Genomic DNA, 23,962 nt, shown 5'->3' with positions numbered 1-23,962 from the left:
GCTCAGTGCTAAAAGCACACACTTTCTGTCAGCACTTCATATCATCAATATGGGAGGGGGGGGAGAGGTGCCCCCTCAAATGCGTTCGATCGACTCTGCAGGGTGTGGGAGATGCTTGGTGTTGAAGTCACCTCAGAGCCATAAGAAAATATTTGGGAAAATGCCAAAGGCCAGAACGTTGCTAAAGATATCAATTTGCAATAGGACCCATGCTTTACAGTTGAAGATTCTCCAAAGGGTCCACTTGGCTCTGGACCGTTTGTCAAAATTTAAACCAGCGGTATCTTCTGCATGTCCCAAGCTCTGTACGGGCACTCTTACTCACAGTCTCTGGTCTTGTTATAGGCTTCAAACATACTGGAGCACTGTGGCAGGTGCAATGGAGAGGATTTTGGGGGTAAGGGTGGAGAAGGACCTGATCTCTCTTCTTCTTGGCCTGCCCAGTATGTTCCCTGCAGATGCACATAAGAAAAAGCTTCAATATCCTCACTTTCTCAGCAAGAAAGAATATCTTGCTCGGTTGGATGTCCGAAAATCCCCATTTGTACATGAGGGCAGGTTGGATTTTTTTAAAACTTTTTTTGTTTTTTTTGTATTGTTTTGTAATTGTTATAATATTTTAAAAATCTATTTTTTCAATAAAAATATATTTTTAAAAAGATGATGACATGTTTGCCTTCATTGGTCATTGCAAAGAGTATAAAAATCAGCAAGTCATGATGCAACTGTATAAAATTTTAATTAAGCCACATGTAGAATATTGTGTACAATTCTGGTCAGCACACTACAGGCAATTCTGGGATAATGCTTATTTTGGCAGTGTGATTTGGCTATAACGTTGCTAAAGAATTAAGGAATGTATTTTCGAGAACGCTTACCTCCATTGGCAATAACATGATTCCAGCGTGCGCTTCGTTCTGTGCGTGCATCCATGTTCGTGCGCACGTGCAATGTCAGTGCCCGTCGTCATGCCGGTCTGCGTGTGCACTGATGTCAGCTGCGGACAGAGCAGCTTTCTGTGAGAGGTACTGTATAGAGAGCAGCTTCCTTACATTTTTAAATGTACTGTGTTTAGTTTACTTTTGTTTTGTTAGTAAAAATGATTTAACCTTCATTCAGGCTGTGTTATACTTTTGGGTGATTTTTGAGCGATCGTGTTACGTTTTGCTGATCTGCCCCAACCCCACTTTTCCCATAGGCCCCATTATTTCTCTAAAGTGATTTTCATTAAGCGAAGTTTCACTGGAATGCAGCTCCAGCATTATAGAAGAACTACCTGTGTCAGAAAGATGTGGAGGCTTTGGAGAGCGTACAGAAATGGTTTATCAGGATATTGCCTGGTTTGGAGGGTATTAGCTATAAGGAGAGATTGGATAAATTTGATTTGTTTTCACTTGACATCGAAGGATGAGAGGCGACCTGATAGAAGTTTACAAAATTATGAAATGCATGGAGAGAATGGATAGTTGAAGCTTTTTTCCCAGGGTAAAAATGTCAATTACTAGGTTTAAGGTAAAAGGGGTTAAGTCTAAAGGAGATTTGGAAGGAAATTTTTTACGCAGTGTGTGTTAAATGCCTGGAATGCTCTTCCAGAGGAGATGGTGGAGATGGGTACAATAGCAATGTTTAAGAGCCATCTTGACAGATACATGAATAGGCAAGGAATAGAGAGACATGGACTCTAATGGATGCACAAGATTTTTAGTTTAGAAAGTCGTCATGTGTCAGCGCAGGCTTAGTGGCCAAAGGGCCTGTTCCTGTGCTGTACTGTTCTTTTTTCTTTGTTCTTTTACAGACTAATACTTGGGAGGAAATATTGGACTGGGTGGGCTTGTGTCCATTAGGGTTTATTACTCTAGGTGTCTGTAAACCCCGAAGACTGAGTGGTACAAGTAAACATCACGACCTTCTCCATGTTAATTTGGGATGAGCAATTAACATTGGTCAAGCCAGCAATGGCCACATTCCTTGAATGATTAGAAATAAAGGTAAAAGATGACTTCATTGAAACATGTAGGATCCTGATGGAACTTAACAATGTATGTGGATAGGATCTGGAAATGTGTTGCTGGAAAAGCGCAGCAGGTCAGGCAGCATCCAGGGAACAGGAGAATCGACGTTTCAGGCATAAGCCCTTCTTCAGGAATGGGGAAAGTTTGTCCAGCAGGCTAAGATAAAAGGTAGGGAGGAGGGACTTGGGGGAGGGGCGTCGGAAATGTGATAGGTGGAAAGAGGTCAAGGTGAGGGTGATAGGTCAGACTGGGGTGGGGGCGGAGAGGTCGGGAAGAAGATCTCAGGTTAGGAAGGCGATGCTGAATTTGATGGATTTGACTGAGACAGGGTGGGGGGGAGGGGAAATGAGGAAACTGGTGAAATCCGAGTTCATCCCTTGTGGTTGGAGGGTTCCTAACCGTCGTTTTGTTGTGGTCTGACGATGGAGGAGTCCAAAGACCTGCATATCCTTGGTGGAGTGGGAGGGGGAATTGAAATGTTGAGCTACAGGGTGGTTGGGTTGGTTGGTCCGGGTGTCCCAGAGGTGTTCTCTGAAACGCTCCGCAAGTAGCCGGCCTGTCTCCCCTATATAGAGGAGGCCACATCGGGTGCAGAGGATGCAATAGATGATATGTGTGGAGGTGCAGGTGAATCTGTGGCTGATATGAAAGTTTCCTTTGGGGCCTTGGAGGGAGGTGAGGGGGGAGGTGTGGGCGCAAGTCTTGCACCTCCTGCGGTTGCAGGGGAAGGTGCCGGGAGTGGAGGTTGGGTTGGTGGGGGGTGTGGATCTGACGAGGGAGTCACGGAGGGAGTGGTCTTTACGGAATGCTGATAGGGGAGGGGAGGGAAATATATCCTTGGTGGTGGGGTCCGTTTGGAGGTAGCGGAAATGACGGCGGATGATGCGCTGTACATGGAGATTGGTGGGGTGGTAGGTGAGGACCAGTGGGGTTCTGTCCTGGTGGCGGTTGGAGGGGCGGGGTTCAAGGGCGGAGGAGCGGGAAGTGGAAGAGATGCGGTGGAGGGCATTGTCGACCACGTCGGGGGGGAAATTGCGGTCCTTGAAGAAGGAGGCCATCTGGGTTGTGCGTTTTTGGAACTGGTCCTCCTGGGAGCAGATGTGGTGGAGTCGAAGGAATTGGGAGAATGGGATGGCGTTTTTACAGGGGGCAGGATGGGAGGAGGTGTAGTCCAGGTAGCTGTGGGAGTCGGTCGGTTTGTAGTAGATGTCCGTGTTGATTCGGTCGCCTGAGATAGAAATAGAAAGGTCGAGGAATGGGAGGGAGGAATCTGAGACTGTCCAGGTGAATTTGAGGTCGGGGTGGAAGGTGTTGGTGAAGTGGATGAACTGTTCAACTTCCTCGTGGGAGCACGAGGCGGCGCCGATACAGTCATCGATGTAGCAGAGGAAAAGGTGTGGGGTGGGGCTAGTGTAGTTGCGGAAGATGGATTGTTCCACATATCCTACGAAGAGGCAGGCATAGCTGGGGCCCATGCGGGTGCCCATGGCTACTCCCCCAAGTCCCTCCTCCCTACCTTTTATCTTAGCCTGCTGGACCCCCAACCTCCTCCTCCCTACCTTTTATCTTAGCCTGCCCCCTGTAAAAACGCCATCCCATTCTCCCAATTCCTTCGACTCCGCCGCATCTGCTCCCAGGAGGACCAGTTCCAAAAACGCACAACCCAGATGGCCTCCTTCTTCAAGGACCGCAATTTCCCCCCCGACGTGGTCGACGATGCCCTCCACCGCATCTCTTCCACTTCCCGCTCCTCCGCCCTTGAACCCTGCCCCTCCAACCGCCACCAGGACAGAACCCCACTGGTCCTTACCTACCACCCCACCAATCTCCATGTACAGCGCATCATCCGCCATCATTTCCACTACCTCCAAACGGACCCCACCACCAAGGATATATTTCCCTCCCCTCCCCTATCAGCATTCCGTAAAGACCACTCCCTCCGTGACTCCCTCGTCAGATCCACACCCCCCACCAACCCAACCTCCACTCCCGGCACCTTCCCCTGCAACCGCAGGAGGTGCAAGACTTGCGCCCACACCTCCCCCCTCACCTCCCTCCAAAGCCCCAAAGGAAACTTCCATATCCGCCACAGATTCACCTGCACCTCCACACATATCATCTATTGCATCCTCTGCACCCGATGTGGCCTCCTCTATATTGGGGAGACAGGCCGGCTACTTGCGGAGCGTTTCAGAGAACACCTCTGGGACACCCGGACCAACCAACCCAACCACCCTGTAGCTCAACATTTCAATTCCCCCTCCCACTCCACCAAGGATATGCAGGTCTTTGGACTCCTCCATCGTCAGACCACAACAAAACGACGGTTGGAGGAAGAACGCCTCATCTTCCGGCTAGGAACCCTCCAACCACAAGGGATGAACTCGGATTTCACCAGTTTCCTCATTTCCCCTCCCCCCACCCTGTCTCAGTCAAATCCATCAAATTCAGCATCGCCTTCCTAACCTGAGATCTTCTTCCCGACCTCTCCGCCCCCACCCCAGTCTGACCTATCACCCTCACCTTGACCTCTTTCCACCTATCACATTTCCGACGCCCCTCCCCCAAGTCCCTCCTCCCTACCTTTTATCTTAGCCTGCTGGACAAACTGTCCCCATTCCTGAAGAAGGGCTTTTGCCCGAAACGTCGATTCTCCTGTTCCATGGATGCTGCCTGACCTGCTGCGCTTTTCCAGCAACACATTTCCAGCTCTGATCTCCAGCATCTGCAGACCTCACTTTCTCCATGTGGATAGGATGTTGACTCTTGTGGGTGAATCTTGAATGGGGAAGTCATTGCTTAAAAATAAGGGTTATTTATTTAAAATAGAGATCAGGAGAATTTGTTTTCCTCTCTCAGAGGGTTATGGGTCTTTGGAATTCTCTTCCTCAGAAAGAAGTGGAGGCAGAATCTTTGGAGGTTTTAAGGCAGAGGTTTGTGATGAGCAAAGAGGTGAAAAGTTATCAGGAACATACAATAATGTAGAGTTGAGGTTAAAATCAATGCAGTGACTGCCAAAGTCTTCTTAGAAGTCCATGAAATGTCACCCCGTAATGTGTTAGGGAAACTTCAAGCAGGGGAGAGGCTTAGCAAGAAGACATCACAAGTGGGCTGATTACCTCCCTGTCTCAGGAGAAAGTCAATATTGCAGTCAGATGTGTTTAACCTTCCAGGAATGTACAATAAAAAGGCGTTAAAAACTGACTACAGCACTAGTCTGTGTTTTATTGTCTGGATGTGCTAATGTGTGGACTAGAGTGCCGTGAGGACCACAGCCTTGAGAACAGACAATATAAACACCCTTGAACTGTAGGTAAAACAAAGGGAAAAGCTTTCTTTTACTCTGAATTCTGGAATTCAGTGAATGTCAAAAGGTAACAGAACCACAGAACTTCCACCAACCTGCAAAACCAAGAATCACAAAATCGACTGCTCAACTGCCAACATCAATATTACTGTTGACATCCAGTGATTATGACAACATCACAGTATCTGCTGTTAACAAACAATTCATAGATTGATCTGCGTAATTTTTTAACTTTTGTATTTTTTTGGACTTGCTGCTTACTTCTGCTGTGTGAGTGTATGTTGGACTACTTTTTCTTCTCACATTTAGCAATAAATAAATTTGCTCACTTTGTTAATTCAGGAAAACCTGGTTAAATTAACGGAGAAGTAGAAGGGGGAAGGGCCTGGCATCCTGGGTGTGGTGTGAGATGGTGGGAACAGTCAGTCAGGCAAGATAAGAAAATGAGGAACCTAAAGGGCAGGGTCCATACTGCTGAAATGTCTATTTCAGCTGTTGGCTGGCAGAGTCCTTATAGGGCTTTGAGTTCACCCAGAGGAAATGGTCAGCTTAGCCTGCAAGTTCAACATTGTCCCAAGGTATGGCAAGTTCAAAATTGACATGAATATTCAATTAATAGTGAATTCAAAAATACCTGACTGTTTTTTTCCACAATAAAGTAATGTCTCTAATTTCTGTGTGATTATCAAACTGTAAGCCAACATGAGGTGTGCCAGTACTAGCTGTTTGACTGAGTTCATCTCATCAAATAATGGTGACACACACAAGTAAAAGTGAAACCAATGAAATGTGAAATATTTACAAATGACATTTAAATTTGAAAAAAGCTGTGTCAACTTTGTGCTGTCAATAAATCATAGGTTAATTGTAGCAACATAATGATCGTGTTGAACAACCTCCCTGTTCATAGCAAACACATACCTGCTCAATTGTAGACCAATGGCAGATTAAACTACTGAAAATCTTCCCTGATTGTGTGTTAAATTTAGTTGTAATTGCATGGGAAACAGCAAAATGTAAAGGATTGCAAGTGCATTATTACATTTTTCATTGTGTAGGTCTCACCTGCCCAAGAACTGGTCCCAATGTCTCAGAAATTGGAAGTTCTCCCTCCTTCACCATCTCTCCAGCCATGTGTTCATTTACTCTTATCCTCTTATTTCTAATACATTGCACTGGGCATAATCCTGACGTTGCTGCCTTTGAAGTCCTGCATTTTAAACTCGTTCCTAAACCTCTAAAATCTACTTTTAAGACCAGTTCTCCCTTCTTACCTATGTTTTTGATAGCAATATAGACCATGCCTTCTGCCCGTTCATCCGCTCCCAATAAGAATATTCTGCAGCTACTCGGTGACATTCTTGATCGTGGATTTAGGGAGGCAGCAAACCATCCTGGAGCAGTATATTTGGCTGTAGAAATGCTGAAACGTGTTTCCATTCCAAAACCCAGCAGCTACTGGAAGGAACTCGTAATAACACAGCCAAAAATCTCCTGCATAGCAATAGTGGGATTGGGCAGAATAACTCTCCTCATGTCCAATCACATGATTTTCTGCTTTATCTGTAAACTGATTACTTATTTATGTCATTGGTGTTGTTAGATCTGATGTCAATCACACTCTCTAAACTGAAGACCACATTCATCCATTTCTCATTATTATGACTCATTTTTCCCATTAGTAAAAGTTCCCATTGCCCTGTGATTTTGGATAACTTCTGTAATTTGTTTTTGCTTTTAGTGTGGCAATCATCTTTTTGTAGGTAATTGTTTGGTCAGAAGATGATATGCTAGCTTACATTTATGATCAATACTTTATTAACGGAATAGATTGTGGTGATCTATTTAGAGCGCCAATGGGATATGAATAAGATAAATTAAACGAGTACCATCCCATCACTTCTCAAAAACTCATTCGTAGTGCTTCTGGGAGTGTTCCAGGAATTTCTTTTTGGCTCTTTAAAAAAGCGTTGTTCATGAAGTGCTGGCATCATTGGCTCGGCCAGCATTTTTTGCTGACCATTATTTACCCTTGAAAATGAGCCACCTTCTTTAACTGCTGCTGTCTTTGGCATGTTGGTACACCCTCCTGTATTTTGAAGGTGATATTTTGTCTTAATATGGGAGAAAGTGAGGTCTGCAGATGCTGGACATCAGAGATGGAAATGTGTTGCTGGAAAAGCGCAGCAGGTCAGGCAGCATCTAGGGAACAGGAGAATCGATGTTTCGGGCATTAGCCCTTCTTCAGGAATATTCAGGAAATTTCTTCAGAAATTTTTGTCTTAATATGTCTGTTGAATAAGTTTATTGTTGTTGTCAGATCCAGTCAGGGATAGTCCTGCAATTGAGTGCTAGAAAGAACATCTAACCTTGCCAGAGTTTGGGGAAAGGATAAAAGTTATATCAGTTAAAGAAGAAAGTATGTCAGCATTCCCTCTCCCCTTCTGTATCATAATGTAGTTCAGTTTCTTCTTTTCAGGGGATTTTATGTTTAGTTTAATTACCTCTTCTCCAAAAATGGAGTGTGACCTGGAACCTGGCCTCTCAATATTTTGTTTGTTGAATATTTATGAAGGAATATCCTGACTTTCTCCTCTTCCCTGTACTTTGGATGGAACCTCACTTTCTGATGATCCATGGAAGTGATCCTTTGGATCTACGCACTCTGTAAGTTCTTCATTCAGGATTTTCGGAGACAAATATACATCGTGTCCATCTAAGTGTAGACCACAGAAGACATTTAAGTGTAAACTGTTCTGATTCCCGACCAGGTTTATTTCTTGAGAAGTTTTCACAGAGAAATTGGAATTTGAATTAGATTTTATTGTCATATGTACACAGATACAGGGTTACAGGAGTACAGTGAAAAGTATTAAATATTGCCATTCCTGGTGCCATCTTAGGTACAAAGGTACATGGGTACAAAATCTTAGGTAGGAAGGAGAAAAATAAGGAAATAAAGTTAAAAATTCAACAGTGAAGCAGCAGGAGTGGCGAGAACACGGACCATGGGGCTGCTGGGAAGGTAAATGTTCCTGTAACTTTATTTAGCAGTCACTTTATTAGATGGTTTCTAGAGACCCCCCCCCCCCCCCGCCCCCACACACTCCTCCCCCAAGCCCCCCAGTAGCAGCAGAGACACAGAGGAGCAGATTGGGAGGCAGATTTTGGAAAGGTGCAGAAGTAACAGGGTTGTTGTCATGGGTGACTTTAACTTCCTAATATTGATTGGAACCTTCTTAGTTTGAATGGAGCAGTTTTTGTCAGGTGTATCCAGGAAGGTTTCTTGACACAATATGCAGATAGACCGAGTAGAGGGGAGGCCATGTTGGATTGGGTGCTTGGCAACAAAGAAGGCCAGGTGTCAGATCTCTCAGTGGGAAAGCATTCCAGTGATAGTCACCACAAGTCCCAGACCTTTACTATGGTCATGAAGAGGGATAGGAGCAGACAGTTGGGAAAGTATTTAATTGGGGGAGGGAGAATTGCAATTATATTAGGCAGGCACTGGGCACTAAGTTGGGAACAGATGTTCTCAGGAAAATGCACGACAAATGTGGAGGTTGTTTGGAGAGCACTTGCTTATAGTGCTGGACAGGTTTGGCCGACTGAGGAAGGGATGGTAGTTGAAAGAACCTTGAGTGACAAGGGATATGGAAAATATAGTCAAGAGAAAGATGAAAACTTACTTAACGTTGAGGAGGCAAGGATCAGACAGGGCTCTAGAGAGTTACAAGGTAGCCAGGGAAGGAACTGAAGAACGGGCTTAGGAGAGCTACAAGGGGGCATGAGAAAGCTTTAGCAGGTAGGATTAAGGAAAACCCTAAGGCATTCTACACTTATGTGAGGAATAAGAGGGTGGCCAGAGTGAGGGTAGGGCCGATTAGCAATAGTGGAGGGAACTTGCGCCTGGAGTTGGAGGAGATAGGGGAAGTCCTTAATGAATGCTTTGCTTCAGTATTCGCTACTGAGAGGGACCTTGTCATTTGTGAGGACAGCATGAAACAGGCTGATGTGCTTGAACAGTTTGATATTAAGAAGGAAGATGTGCTGAAAATTTTGAGAAATGTAAGGATAGATAAGTCCCCTGGGCCAGATGGGATAAACCCTGATTACTACAGATAGCTAGGAAAGACATTTCTGTGCCTTTGACGATGATCTTTGCGTCATCACTGTCCACTGGAATCGTGCCAGATGATTGGAGGGTGACAAATGTTATTCCATTGTTCAAGAAAGGGAATAGGGATGATCCTAGGAATTATAGACCAGCCAGTCTTACATCTGTGGTGGGCAAATTATTGGAGAGGATTCGGAGAGACAGGATTTATGATTACTTGGAAAATCATAGTTTGATTAGAACTAGTCAACATGGCTTTGTGAGGAGCAGGACTGCCTCACAAGCCTTATTGAATTCTTTGAGGATGTGACGAAACACATTGATGAAGTTAGAGCAGTGGGTATGGTGTAAATGGATTTTAGCAAGGCATTTGATAGGGTTCCTTATGGTAGACTTATTTAGGAAATAAGGAGGCATGGGATACAGGGATATTTGGCTGTCTGGATACAGAATTGGCTGGCCCATAGAAGACAAAGGGTGGTTGTAGATCGAAAGTATTCAGTTTGGAGCTAGATGATCAGTGATGTTCTGCAGTGATCTGTTTGGGGACCTCTGCTTTCTGTGATTTTTTTTTCTAAATGCCTTGGATGAGGAAGTGGAAGTGTGGGTTAGTAAGTTTGCCAATGACACAAAGGTTATTGGAGTGGTGGATAGGGTGGAGGGCTTTTGTAGGTTGCAACGGGACATTGACAGGATGCAGAACTGGGCGTACGAGTGGCAGATGGAAAAGTGTGAAGTGGTTCACTTTGGAAGTCAAATTTGAATGCAGACCACAGGGGTAAAGACAGGATTCTTGGCAATGGGAGGAACAGAAGGATTTTGGGGTCCATGTCCATAGGTCCCTCAAGGTTGCCACCAAGTTTATGGAGTTGTTGAAAAAACGTACGGTGTGTTGGCTTTCATTAGCAGGGGGATTGAGTCATGAGGTTATGTTGGCCTGGTTAGACCACTCTTGGAATATGGTGTTCAGTTCTGATCATAATTATAGGAAAGACGTGAAAGCTTTCAAGAGGGTGCAAAGGAGATTTACCAGGATGCTGCCTGGACTGGAGAGAATGTCTTACGAAGAAAGATTGAGGGAGCTGGGGCTTTTCTCATTGGAGCAAAGAAGGCTGAGAGGCAACTTGATAGAGGTGTATGTGATGATGAGAGGCATTGATAGAGTGAATAATCAGAAACTTTTTCCCAGAAATGGCTATCACATGAGGGCATAGTTTTAAGGAGATTGGAGGATGGTTTAGGAGAGATGACAGAAGTCCTTCTTTACACAGAGAGTGGTGGGTGCATGGAAAGCACTGCCAGTGGTGCTGGTAGAATCATGTACATTAAGGACATTTAAGCGACTCTTGGATAGGTACATGGATGATAGCACAATGAAGGGTATGCAGGTTAGTTTTATCTTAGAGTAGGATAAAATGTCGGCACAGCATCAAGGGCCGAAGGACTTTTATTGTGCAGGACTGTTCTATGTTCTAGTAAAATCCTTCTTAGTATAAAGTAGAAAAATAAAGAAATAAAGTTAGTAGTTCAACATGAGAGTCCCTTCTTAAGTGCTTAACCATGCTGGGCTTGCACTCCCTACAAGTGTTCGACCTTCTCTGCTTTTGACTCGATCTCCTCTGCGATTGCCGACGCTACAGTTGCTGGGATACTTCATGCTCACTCTCATCTGCCTTTGGCTTGCTCTCCCGCTATCACCCATGCTCTCCCATTTCTCCTTCACTGGTTAGATGTCCTTCGCGTTAGGCTCACTCTCTCACTCTCCCTCATGATTCCCTTAGTAAATGTTTATTAGGTGTTCTGTCCCAGATATGGTAGGTTTTCTTTCAGTTGCGAAGCTTCTTTCTAATGCACATCTTTCACCTTTCACTGTGTCAAGTGCCATCATCAGCCACCATTCCCTTACAATTTGGAAATTTCTTCACAAATTCTTCTGACTTATTATCTATTCTTCTTTCAAATTTATCCTTAGTAAGGTGTTCAACAAGGTTCCACATGGGAGACTGGTTAGCAAGGTTAGATCTCATGGAATACAGGGAGCACTAGCCATTTGGAGTGGTGTTGGAAGTTTGTTTTCAGACTGGAGGCCTGTGACCAGTGGAGTGCCACAAGGATCGGTGCTGGGTCCTCTACTTTTTGTCATTTACATAAAATGATTTGGATGCGAGCATAAGAGGTACAGTTAGTAAGTTTGCAATAACACCAAAATTGGAGGTGTAGTGGACAGTGAAGAAGTTTACCTCAGATTACAACAGGATCTTGATCAGATGGGCCAATGAGCTGAGAAGTGGCATATGGAGTTTAATTTAGATAAATGCAAGATGCTGCATTTTGGGAAAGCAAATCTTAGCAGGACTTATACACTTAATGGTAAGGTCCGAGAGAGTGTTGCTGAACAAAGAGACCTTGGAGTGCAGGTTCCTAGCTCCTTGAAAGTGGAGCCGCAGGTAGATAGGATAGTGAAGAAGGTGTTTGGTATGCTTTCCTTTATCGGTCAGAATATTGAGTATAGGAGTTGGGAGGTCATGTTGTGGCTGTACAGGACATTGGTTAGGCCACTGTTAAAATATTGCGTGCAAATCTGGTCTCCTTCCTATCAGAAAGATGTTGTGAAGCCTGAAAGGTTTCAGAAAAGATTTACAAGTATGTTGCCAGGGTTTGGAGGATTTGAAACTTTATTGCTGGAACAGCACAGCAGGTCAGGCAGCATCCAGGGAACAGGAGATTCGACATTTCGGGCACAGGCCCTTCTTCAGGAATGAGCAGAGAGTGTTCAGCAGGAGAAGATAAAAGGTAGGAAGGAGGGACTTGGAGGAGGGGTGTTGGAAATGTGATAGGTGGAAAGAGGTCAAGGTGAGGGTGATAGGTCGGAGTAGGATGGAGGCGGAGAGGTCAAGAAGAAGACTGCAGGTCAGGAAGGCGGTGCCGGGCTGGAGGGATCCGGCTGAGACAAGGTGGGGGGAGGGGGGGATGAAGAAACTGGTGAAGTCCAAGTTCATCCCCTGCGGTTGGAGGGTTCCCAGTCGGAAGATAAGACGCTCCTCCTCCGACCGTCGGGTTGTTGTGGTTTGGCGGTGGATGAGTCCAATGACCTGCATATCCTCGGTGGAGTGGGAGGGGGAGTTGAAATGCTGTGCTACAGGTTGGTTGGGTTGGTTCGTCCGGGTGGCCCAGAGGTGCTCTCTGAATCGCTCCGCAAGTAGGCGGCCTGTCTCCCCAATATAGAGGAGGCCACACCGGCTGCAGCGGATGCAGTAGATGATGTGGGTGGAGGTACAGGTGAATCTGTGGCGGATATGGAAGTTTCCTTTGGGGCTTTGGAGAGAAGTGAGGGGGGAGGTGTGGGCGCAAGTGTTGCACCTCCTGCGGTTGCAAGGGAAGGTGCCGGGAGTGGAGGTTGGGTCGGTGGGGGGTGTGGATCTGACAAGGGAGTCGCGGAGGGAGTGGTCTCTACGGAAAGCTGATAGGGGAGGGGAGGGAAATATATCCTTGGTGCTGGGGTCTGTTTGGAGGTGGCGGAAGTGACGGCGGATGATGCGCTGTACATGGAGAATGGTGGGGTGGTAGGTGACCGAATCAACACGGACATCTACTACAAACCAACCGACTCCCACAGCTACCTGGACTACACCTCCTCCCATCCTGCCCCCTGTAAAAACGCCATCCCATTCTCCCAATTCCTTCGTCTCCGCCGCATCTGCTCCCAGGAGGACCAGTTCAAAATACGTACAACACAGATGGCCTCCTTCTTCAAGGACCGCAATTTCCCCCCCCGACGTGGTCGACAGTGCCCTCCACCGCATCTCCTCCACTTCCCGCTCCTCCGCCCTTGAGCCCCGCCCCTCCAACCGCCACCAGGACAGAACCCCACTGGTCGTCACCTACCACCCCACCAATCTCCATGTACAGCGCATCATCCGCCGTCACTTCCGCCACCTCCAAACAGACCCCAGCACCAAGGATATATTTCCCTCCCCTCCCCTATCAGCTTTCCGTAGAGACCACTCCCTCCGCGACTCCCTTGTCAGATCCACACCCCCCCACCGACCCAACCTCCACTCCCGGCACCTTCCCTTGCAACCGCAGGAGGTGCAACACTTGCACCCACACCTCCCCCCTCACTTCTCTCCAAGGCCCCAAAGGAAACTTCCATATCCGCCACAGATTCATCTGCACCTCCACCCACATCATCTACTGCATCCGCTGCAGCCGGTGTGGCCTCCTCTATATTGGGGAGACAGGCCGCCTACTTGCGGAGCGATTCAGAGAGCACCTCTGGGCCACCCGGACGAACCAACCCAACCAACCTGTAGCACAGCATTTCAACTCCCCCTCCCACTCCACCGAGGATATGCAGGTCATTGGACTCATCCACCGCCAAACCACAACAACCCGACGGTCGGAGGAGGAGCGTCTTATCTTCCGACTGGGAACCCTCCAACCGCAGGGGATGAACTTGGACTTCACCAGTTTCTTCATCCCCCCCTCCCCCCACCTTGTCTCAGCCGGATCCCTCCAGCCCGGCACCGCCTTCCTGACCTGCAGTCTTCTTCTTGACCTCTCCGCCTCCATCCTACTCCGACCTATCACCCTCACCTTGACCTCTTTCCACCTATCACATTTCCAACGCCCCTCCTCCAAGTCCCTCCTCCCTACCTTTTATCTTCTCCTGCTGAACACTCTCTGCTCATTCCTGAAGAAGGGCCTGTGCCCGAAACGTCGAATCTCCTGTTCCCTGGATGCTGCCTGACCTGCTGTGCTGTTCCAGCAATAAAGTTTCAACTTTGATCTCCAGCATCTGCAGACCTCACTTTCTCCTTGGAGGATTTGAGTTATAGGGAGAGGTTGAATAGGCTGATGCTGTTTTCCCTGGAGCTTTGAATGCTCAGGGATGATCTTATAGAGGTTTATAAAGTCATGAGGGGCATAGGGATAACTAAACAAAGTCTTTTCTCTAGGGTGGGGGAGTCCAGAACTAGAGGGCATAGGTTTAGGATGAGAGGCGAAAGGTATAAATGAGATCTAAGGAGCAACGTTTTAATGCAGAGGGTGGTACGTGTGTGGAATGAGCTCCCAGAGGAAGTGGTGGAGGTTAGTACAATTGCAACATTTAAAAGGCATCTAGAGGCTATATGAATAGGAAGGATTTGGAGGGATATGGGCCGGGTGCTGTCAGGTGGGACTAGATTGGGTTGGATATTTGGTTGGCATGGATGAGTTGGACTGAAGGGTCTGTTTCCATACTGTACATCTCTATGACTCTTCAGATGTGATTATGTTCAGCTTCCCTCATGCCTCATTCTGCTCATTTACGGTTGCTTTCCTTAAGAGCGGTTGGAATGTTCACTGAAAAGCAGTGTTCAGTTTAAGCTATTGTTTTCTTTGTTCCTAGTTTTAGCAAAGAACTGTGTTATGACACAGTGTGGTGTTGGGGCAGCACAGCCAACATAAATTGACATCCTAATTTAATATAAGAATTACATGATAGAATTCTAACATAATAGAATTCTATTATATTGTACAGAAATAATAAAAGTGAACACAAAATGAACAAAATGAGCACAAATAAACAACTTGTTCATTCCTGATATTATCCTACAAAAGGCTCATGGAATTGAAGTGATACTCTGATGAAGAATCTTTCTTCTGTGATTAAGCTACTATTGACTCCATTTCTTGAAGTTGGTCTTTGCAATCTGGTATATGCTTTGGTATATGCTTTGTCACTCCCATTTGATCAGATAATCTGAATTTAGGTATGTGTAAGGAAAAGGTCTTGAATAGCAATCTCCTCCAAGTGGGTAGGCTTAACACAAATTGTGTGTATTTTGTTTAGGAGTGTGAAGATATATTAGAGAATAGGAATATTTTAATGATTAATGCCATTGCCAAGAAGCTACAGGCAAAGGTAAATCGAGTATTAGGATGTCTTTACAGGATAATCCATAAACTTACTTTTATACTGCACTTGGTTAGACTTCATTATTTTATTCAGTTTTAGTCCTTTCACGAGAGGAGCAGGCCGGAAACAGAAATGGTGGCCAGGAAACTCGGTAGCAGTCAACTGGAAGGTCAGGGTCAGAACATGAGTCTTCTCAAAGCAGTCACCCAGTTTGCAATTTGTCTCTCAAATGAAGGTGACAGAGTTGAATTTCCAGAAGGCATTTAATGATGTGCTACACCAAATGTTACTGCACAGAATAAGAACTCATGATGTAGAGGGTGACATATAAGCATGGCCAGAGAAGTGATTAGCTAACTCAGTTAACTGGATGGCTGGTTTGCAATGCAGAGTGACAGGAATAGCACACTCATTGTCTGTATTGGCTGAGGTTACTGTGAAGGTCACACCTTCTCAACCTCATCTGAGATGTGGTGACTCTCAGGTTAAACCACCACCAATCACCTCTCTCTTATGAGAGAGGAGCCCAATGATCCTCTGGGACTATGGCAACTTTAACAGGAAGCAAGAAGTAGAGATAAATGGGATAGAGTAATTTTCAGGTTGGGAGGCTGTAACTTGCAGAATGCCACTTGGGATCAGTGCATCAATTATGTACAATATATCTTAATGTCTTGGATGAAGAGTTTAGTTTGATCAGTAAGTTTTGCACGGTCAGTAAGGAAATATCACATCTGGATTGAGGCACAGCTTGAATGAGTATGGGATTTTGAAGTATGAGAATTTGGTAAAGAGGGCAAGAGGTACATATGTAGCAAGTGTTGGGCTGCTTGAGGAACTCCAAATCAGTGTTGATGAGCTAGAGTCTGAGTTTCAAACACTGATACATCAGGGAGGGGAAGAATAACCTGGATGCTATGTTTCAGGAGTCAGTCACACCTCTTAGATTAACTACCTCGAATTTGTTCGATGATGAGGGACAGGAGTGTGTGACTATGAGCAAAGCAGGTATGGGGATCCAGGAATTATGCTGAAGGAGACTCAACCCTTGAGCTTGTCTAATGGGTCAGACAGACTTGTTCCTGTGTGGATGAGAGCAGGGACTATAGGGAGGATGATCAAAATAACCATAGCACTGTGGTACAGACAACCATTAAAAAGGGGGGAGGAAAGAGAAATGTAGTTGTAAACAGGGATAATTAGTCAGGGTGGGGGTGGGGGTGGGTTCAGTTGCATTGAAAACTGGAATATCAAAGATAAAGGAGAAGGTAGAATTGCACGTTAATAATGGGATCGGTTGTTCCAGAAAATGATAGTAAGGGGCAATATGTTAATATCATATTGTATCAAAGAGCAATGAAAGCATAGGGAAACTCAATAATAGAACAAACCTAAAGCTTTGTATCTGAATACAATGAGTTGGAGGAACTGACAGCGCAAATCAAGATAAATGAAAATGATCTCAGCCATTACGGAGACGTGGTTACAAGGAGATCAAAGCTGGGAACTTAACAATCAGGGATATTTGACCTTTCAGAAAGACAGGACAGAGGGAAAAGGTGGTAGGGCAGCACCATTAATATGAAACGAAATGAAGACAGTTGTGAGAAACGATCTAGGCTTAGATGATGTAAAGTCATAGAGTCATACAGCATGGAAACATCCCCTTTGGTCCAACTCATCCATGACGACCAAATAGCCCACTTTCTGGAATTTGGCCCATATCCCTCTAAATCTTTTCTATTCCATCCAACTATCTTTTAAATGTAATTATACCTGCATCTATCACTTTTTCTCGCAGTTCATGCCACATACTTGATGGGAAGTAAAACACAGTAAGGGAAAAAAAGACATTGATAGAAGTAATGTACAGTTCCCCAAACAATTGTCATGCTATAGGACAGTCTATGTATCAACAAATAATGGGGCCATGTAAAAAGAATAGTGGAATAATTATGGATTACTTCAATCTTCAGGTTGATTAGGTTAATCAAATTCAAAAGGGTAGCTATGATAACAAATTCAGGGAATGCATTAGGGATAGTTTCCTAGAGTAATATGTTAAAGTGCCAACAAGGGAGCAGACTATCTTGGGTCATGTATAGGGTAGTGAGACAGGTTTAATAATGACCCCCAAGTAAAAGATCCCCAAGGAAGAATTGATCATTACGTGGTAGAATTTAATATTCAGCTAAAGAGTGAGAAACTTGGGTAGGAAAAATAAAGGAAATTACAATGAAATGAGGATAGAATTAGCTAAAGTAAACTAGGTGAATAGATTAGGAATAAAAGTAAACAAGCAGTGGCACCCATTTAAGGAGGTAATTCATGACTTTCAGCATGGATGCCTCCCAGTAAGGAGGAAGGATTCCAAGAGAGGGATAAACTAACCATGGTTAACCAAGGAGGTTAAGGAGTGTATTAAGTTGAAAGAGAAAGGTCCAGTTTGGTTTGTGGTCAATGGTAGCCCAGGATGTTGATAGTAGCGAATTCACTGATAATGATGCCATTGAATGTCAAAGGGAGATATTCTTTTGTTTGAGAGATGTTTAGTTGCCATTTATTAGCACAAGGTCTGAATGTTGTCCAGTCCTTCCTGCATATTTGCATGGTCTGCTTTAGTATCTGAGGAGTTGAAAATGGTGCTGAATATTGTGTAATAATGAGTGAACATTTCTGATTTTACGTTTTAGAGAAGAACATTGATCTGAAGATGATTGTGGCAAGACACTACTTTGAGGAACTCCTGCTGTAATGTCCTATGGCTGAGACAATTTACTTCCAACAAGCACATCCATCTTCCTTTGCACAAGGTATGATTTCATCCAATGAGGCGTTTTCTCCCTGATTTCCATTGACTTCAGTTTGCTTCATGATGCTACAGTTGATCAAGTGTTGCCTTAATGTCAAAGACAGACACTTTCACTGTATTGCTTGTGCATTTTTTTTGTCCATGTTTGGATGAAGGCTGCATTGGATTAAGGAGCCAACTGGACCTTGGGAGAACCTAAACGGATGGTGAGTGAGCAGTTTTTTGTGTGCAAGTGATAACACCATGAAACAACTCCCCCTATCATTTCACTGAAGAGGTTGATGGGGCGGTAATTGGCTAATTTGGATTTGTCCTGCTTTTTACAGACAGGAAATGCCTAGGCAATTTGCACATTGTCATGTAGATATTAATGATGGGGTTGTTTCGCCTTTTATTGTGTCAGTTCTGAGACCGTATCATCATAAACATTGATCTTGGCTGTACATACATTGATTATTTATGTTTACTTCTTTTTATTTTGTTTGATACAGTAAATGATTGTGATAAATAACAATTCTCCAGTTATGATTACAACAGAGGAGAGGCCAATGATCTTTGCTGCAAGCCTTCTGGCTGTTGTTTGATCTGAATTAAAGAAAAGTAAAGAATGATTAAATTAATATCAAAAGTGTTCATTACACAATAACATACAAATATGGTTTAAAGTCCGCTTTAAAGTTATTTATCCTTTATATCCTCTCTCCTAATTAAAAGTGCGATTCCCCATTAATGTCGAGGTGCCAGTGTCGACGAGGTTGGACAAAACTAAAAATCACACATCACCAGGTCATTGTCCAACAGGTTTATTTGGAGGTACAAGCTTTCAGAGCGTTGCATCTTCGTCAGGTAGCTTGTGAAGTAGGATCGTCGGACACAGAATTTATAATAAAAGATACGACTGATGCAATGTATTGAACAAACCTAGATTGCTGTTAAGTCTTTAATGACTTAGAATGGGGATGCAGGTTTTCATTGATTAATATAGAAATCCCAGGTGGGACTTGCCTCCCTGCGCTAGCCTCCAGTCTGTGACCTGCTGAGCTTTTCCAGCAATTTCTGTTTTTGTTTTTGATTTACAGCATTGGCAGCTCCTTCGGTTTTTATTTAGCTAACAGACAGGTAGAGCAGAATACACATCAGAATGTCCTGAAAAGCTATATCCTACATCTGCCAGTTGCTAGACAAGCATTTGCATCCTCAAGGACTGGGAAACATGTCATTTCAATTTCTTTGAAGAAGACAGCGATCCTCAATTTCTCAAGGAATTGATCATTGAAGGAAAACACTTAGGATCTCTATGAAATTTCACACTCATTCAGTTGTAAATTTATCTGGGAGGTGACTCATGGCTTCATCACTAAAGCCCATTAATATATTAGCTTTCCCTGGATGCTGGGAATCAGATGCTCAGGACATTCTGCATGGTTGCCATTGCTAGAAATCCATAGGGGCTGCATACAAACAGTTGTAATCACGTAGCAATCAGAGCACACTATCAGCCACCAGCAATGTTCTGGAAAGGTTCCACACTGTAAGTGTGTGGATCATCTATGATGACACCAGCCAAGTAATGCAGATCTATTCACAAGATCCAGGGAGCTGTCACAACTCCTACATTCTGGAACCCTCAAAGGTGCCTGCATTGTTCAGTGCCCCTGACTTGCAAAGAATGAGCTGATTTGATTTCAATCTTTGCTGAAAATCTTGTTTACTAGTTGTTTATTAAAGAAATGTGCTTGCTGGATATTTTGATTCTAAACCTAATGTAGATAAAGCGTGTCATTGACTATATCTGTAACTGGATAAAGCATTTAAAGTTATGTTGTGTCCAGTGGTGAGGTGGGACCAGAGAATAACAGTACAGTCTTGTTGAAAAGGTATGGAATCTTTGGTTATGTATGAGGAGACCCATTCAGTTTGGTTAGGACTAAGAGGAGAATTGGTATGAGAAATTCATTGGTCTGCATTTGGAAATAAAAAAACCCACTCATCTCTTGTCAGCAAAATTATTCCACTTACACAGGACATGGAGGGTTCCAACCTGTTGTTTAATAACAGGGCTTGTCATTGACTGATCTTGAAGTTTCAGTTCAGCTTCACAGATATACTGCTGTCCATCCAGCTTAGCTTGAGCTTCTACTGTATGAGAGATAATGAGCCCAGTACTGCTTGATCCATTCACTAATATGTCATTTCCTTTCTTCAGTCTGAGTTCAAGATCCCCTGAGACATTTAACACAAGGCATGTAATATTAACCAGATTTCCTTCCTGGCTGGTTGGTACTTGGATTTCAGGGGAAGAGAAAGCTAAAAATAATAGAAAGATACTGTTAGAAACATTGTTGTATCTAGTAGTCCCTCAGTGTGAGGTTAATAACAATGAAACAAAGGCAGAATGCATTTCGTGCTTCTTGCTCATCCCCTGCTTCATTGCTGTATCAGGGAGATGTACAAAGCCCTACATCATCTTTCCATGTTCCTTCAGTGTCTGCAGTATCTTAGTCAACATTCAATCCTGACCCAAACTCACCAAAACTTTATTCTGATCATTTCTGTTTGTAGAATCCTTTTGTGTTCATCCTCATTGGCTTGTTGGTTAGTTTACCATAAGTGATTAGTTTCAAAGGACATATGCTTCAAACTATGTAATTGCTCATTGGAAATAATTCTCTCCCTATTTTGAGATCTCGTAATGAGTAAGGTATGAAAAGAATGCAAAGTCTTTTTTTGCAATATTTCTGCTTAACGTTTTGTGTTTTCAGTTTTTGATCCTACATTTTTGTTGGTTTTGCTTATAATTTGTAAATCTCAGAAACCATATTAAACAACTTATTTACGGGCAATTTTTATGGGCAATTTAATTCTGGACACTAGTTGTATCAATAGTTACTTTATCCATGTCACTTGCTTCTGCCACACAAACGTGCAGATAATTCACTGGCTAAAGTAGGTTGCGAACAATAGTACAATTAGATTCAATATCAATCTAATATGTGATTAACGAAGCAGGATTAAAATATCTGACAAATTACTCTATCCTTCCTGAATATATTCACTATTCATCTCAAGACACAATTCATTTCTATTCCGGCATGATTATTTCCTTGTCGAAATTAAATTTATTATTGTGCTTACAAATCCAAATTACACAGTCACTTAATGAAACATTATCTTATGACTTGGAATGCCAAGTGTGATTCACATTCGCCTCTGATCACCGAATAGACTGTCACTCACACTGTCCCATGATCTTGGGATACCAAGTGTCATTAAGATTTTTGCAAGGTGCATACAGGAAATATGGCACAGAAACAGGCCCATCCCACCCAATTAGCCAATGTTTATGTTTTTGTCATACCAAGTGTCTGAGTATACAAATGGCTCAATAACCTTCCCAATTTGTCAGTCAACAACAATGATTCTATTGTTTAAAGTAATGGAAGTTCTGACATGTTGACAGTGATGAATTATCAGAATATTTTTTAATTTTAAACTCCCCCATGCTTTCCTTTATTGGTCAGAGTATTGAGTACAGGAGTTGGGAGGTCATGTTGCAGCTGTACAGGACATTGGTTAGGTCACTGTTGGAATATTGCATGCAATTCTGGTCTTCCTATCGGAAAGATGTTGTGAAAACTTGAAAGGGTTCAGAAAAGATTTACAAGGATGTTGCCAGGGTTGGAGGATCTAAGCTGCAGGAAGAGGCTGAACAAGCTGGGGCTGTTTTCCCTGGAGCGTCGGAGGCTGAGGAGTGACCTTATAGAGATTTACAAAATTATGAGGGGCATGGATAGGATAAATAGGCAAAGTCTTTTCCCTGGGGTCGGGGAGTCCAGAACTAGAGGGCATAGGTTTAGGATGAGAGGGGAAAGATATAAAAGAGACCTAAGGGGCAACTTTTTCATGCAGAGGGTGGTACATGTATGGAATGAGCTGCCAGAGGATGTGGTGGAGGCTGGTACAATTGCAACATTTAAGAGGCATTTGGATGGGTAAATGAATAGGAAGGGTTTGAAGGGATATGGGCCGGGTGTTGGCAGTGGGACGAGATTGGGTTGGGATATCTGGTCGGCATGGACGAGTTGGACCGAAGGGTCTGTTTCCATGCTGTACATCTCTATGACTCTATAACCAGAATTCTTACCATACACCTCAATAAAAGCACTATTATTCTTTGAGGGAATTGATGGATATTTCTCAAAATCGGCCATACAGATGATTTCCATCAGACCAGATTCCTGTGGTGTCAATGCTGCTGTTATTCGGACAGTGTTGGAATTTGGCCTTGTGGTATCTGAGTTCAGTTCCACACCATCCTGAAACCATCTTACTCTCATCTTCTCAGCAGGATAGACATTTGAGACCTCACATGTTAATGTGACCTCTTGCTTCACTTCTTTGGGTCTTTTGTCCAGGATTCTTGGCTGATCCATGAAAGCTGTAATACAGACAAGAAACTCACTTCATTTTAATTTGTTGCAGTGTGTTTCAGTTTTGAATGGATAGAGTGGAAAACTGATGAAGGGCTTTTGCCCAAAATGTTGATTCTAATGTTCCTCAGATACTGCCTGACCTGCTGTGCTTTTTCTCTCTCGACTATAATCTCCAGCATCTACAGTCCTCACTTTCATCTAGAGTGAAAACTGACATCATCCCAGAAATTTATCACGTTCACTCATAGTCAGAAAGCTGGAGACATCTGCAGAAGTTCACTTCTTTTATTTTTAAATTAATTCTTGCTACTTTTCAGGTATTTCAACTATTAAGTCTGTTTCATGTGCACCAATCAGTCTGAGTAGCATAATAATGTACCCCTGATTAACCTTCACTGTGATCTTCACTTGCATCTGTCTATAACATGACTCGAAATATGTGGTGCTGGAAAAGTACAGGAGGTCAGGCAGCATCTGAGGAGCAGCAGGTCAGGCAGCATCAAAGGAGCAGGAGAATCGACGTTTCGGGCATAAGCCCTTCTTCAGGAACCTAAAGAAGGGCTTCTGCCCGAAACGTCGATTCTCCTGCTCCTTTGATGCTGCCTGATCTGCTGCGCTTTTCCAGCAACACATTTTTAAGCTCTGACCTCCAGAGTGGCACGGTGGCACAGTGGTTAGCACTGCTGCCTCACAGCGCCAGAGACCCGGGTTCAATTCCCGCCTCAGGCGACTGACTGTGTGGAGTTTGCACGTTCTCCCCGTGTCTGCGTGGGTTTCCTCCGGGTGCTCCGGTTTCCTCCCACAGTCCAAAGATGTGCAGGGTCAGGTGAATTGGCCATACTAAATTGCCCGTAGTGTTAGGTAGGGGCAAATGTAGGGGTATGGGGTGGGTTTCGCTTCGGCGGGTCGGTGTGGACTTGTTGGGCTGAAGGGCCTGTTTCCACACTGTAATCTAATCTAATCTAATCTAATCTAATCTAATCTAATCTGCAGTCCTCACTTTCTCCTTGCATCTGAGGAGCAGGCTAGTTGACGTTTCAGGGCATGAGCTCTTCCTGATAAAGCCCTTTATCAGGAAAGGCTTATGCCTGAAATGTCAGCTCTACTGCTACTCGGATGCTGCCTTGCCTACTGTGTTTTTCCAGTGCCACACCTTTTGACTCTGACTCTCCAGCGTCTGCAGTTCTCAGTGTCTCTCTATCTATGACATCCTGGCTAAGGCTGGGATTTCAGTGTTCATAACCCAGGTGTAGATTTTTGTAGTTGTCTTTGCCCTCTCTTTATAATGAGGTTTACTGAACTATTTATCACCCCCCCCCTCTCCTCATTACTGAGTGATGTTTAAGGCAGCGTGGTGAAATTCCTTCAGAAATTCCTGT

At 44.1% G+C, this 23,962-nt stretch overlaps 1 protein-coding gene and 2 long non-coding RNA genes across 9 annotated transcripts in view; 1 reads left to right on the top strand and 2 right to left on the bottom strand.

Annotated features, from left to right (window-relative positions):
- Positions 1–6,709, bottom strand: part of LOC122552315 (uncharacterized) — a 36,173-nt gene extending 29,464 nt beyond the window's left edge. Inside the window, exons 1-2 of one of the 2 annotated variants that reach the window (XR_015754512.1) lie at positions 6,594–6,709; positions 879–997 (exon numbers count right to left, since the gene is read on the bottom strand). This is a non-coding gene — a long non-coding RNA (uncharacterized LOC122552315). Of the gene's footprint in view, positions 1–878; positions 1,013–6,593 lie in introns of those variants that run through there. The other variant, XR_015754513.1, reaches the window with a different exon arrangement.
- LOC122552308 (uncharacterized) overlaps positions 1–23,962 on the top strand; it is a 215,346-nt gene that overhangs the window by 111,272 nt on the left and 80,112 nt on the right. For 4 of the 5 annotated variants that reach the window (XR_015754509.1, XR_015754508.1, XR_015754511.1 and 1 more), the window contains one exon: positions 18,032–18,151. This is a non-coding gene — a long non-coding RNA (uncharacterized LOC122552308). Of the gene's footprint in view, positions 1–904; positions 1,026–18,031; positions 18,152–23,962 lie in introns of those variants that run through there. The other variant, XR_015754507.1, reaches the window with a different exon arrangement.
- Positions 18,600–23,962, bottom strand: part of LOC148136381 (intercellular adhesion molecule 5-like) — a 48,634-nt gene continuing 43,271 nt past the window's right edge. For both annotated transcript variants that reach the window (XM_087983522.1, XM_087983523.1), the window contains exons 4-6: positions 22,295–22,588; positions 20,170–20,457; positions 18,600–18,735 (exon numbers count right to left, since the gene is read on the bottom strand). In XM_087983522.1, coding sequence (XP_087839648.1) covers positions 18,614–18,735; positions 20,170–20,457; positions 22,295–22,588 — 704 coding nt within the window. In that variant the 3' untranslated portion in view covers positions 18,600–18,613. The remainder of the gene's footprint in view (positions 18,736–20,169; positions 20,458–22,294; positions 22,589–23,962) is intronic.

This window comes from Chiloscyllium plagiosum, unplaced genomic scaffold (assembly GCF_037043375.1).
Source record: "Chiloscyllium plagiosum isolate Xiang-an unplaced genomic scaffold, Cpla_swu_hap1 HiC_scaffold_45, whole genome shotgun sequence".
Classification (NCBI taxonomy): domain Eukaryota; kingdom Metazoa; phylum Chordata; class Chondrichthyes; order Orectolobiformes; family Hemiscylliidae; genus Chiloscyllium; species Chiloscyllium plagiosum.
This window is presented reverse-complemented; position numbering and strand designations above follow the sequence as displayed.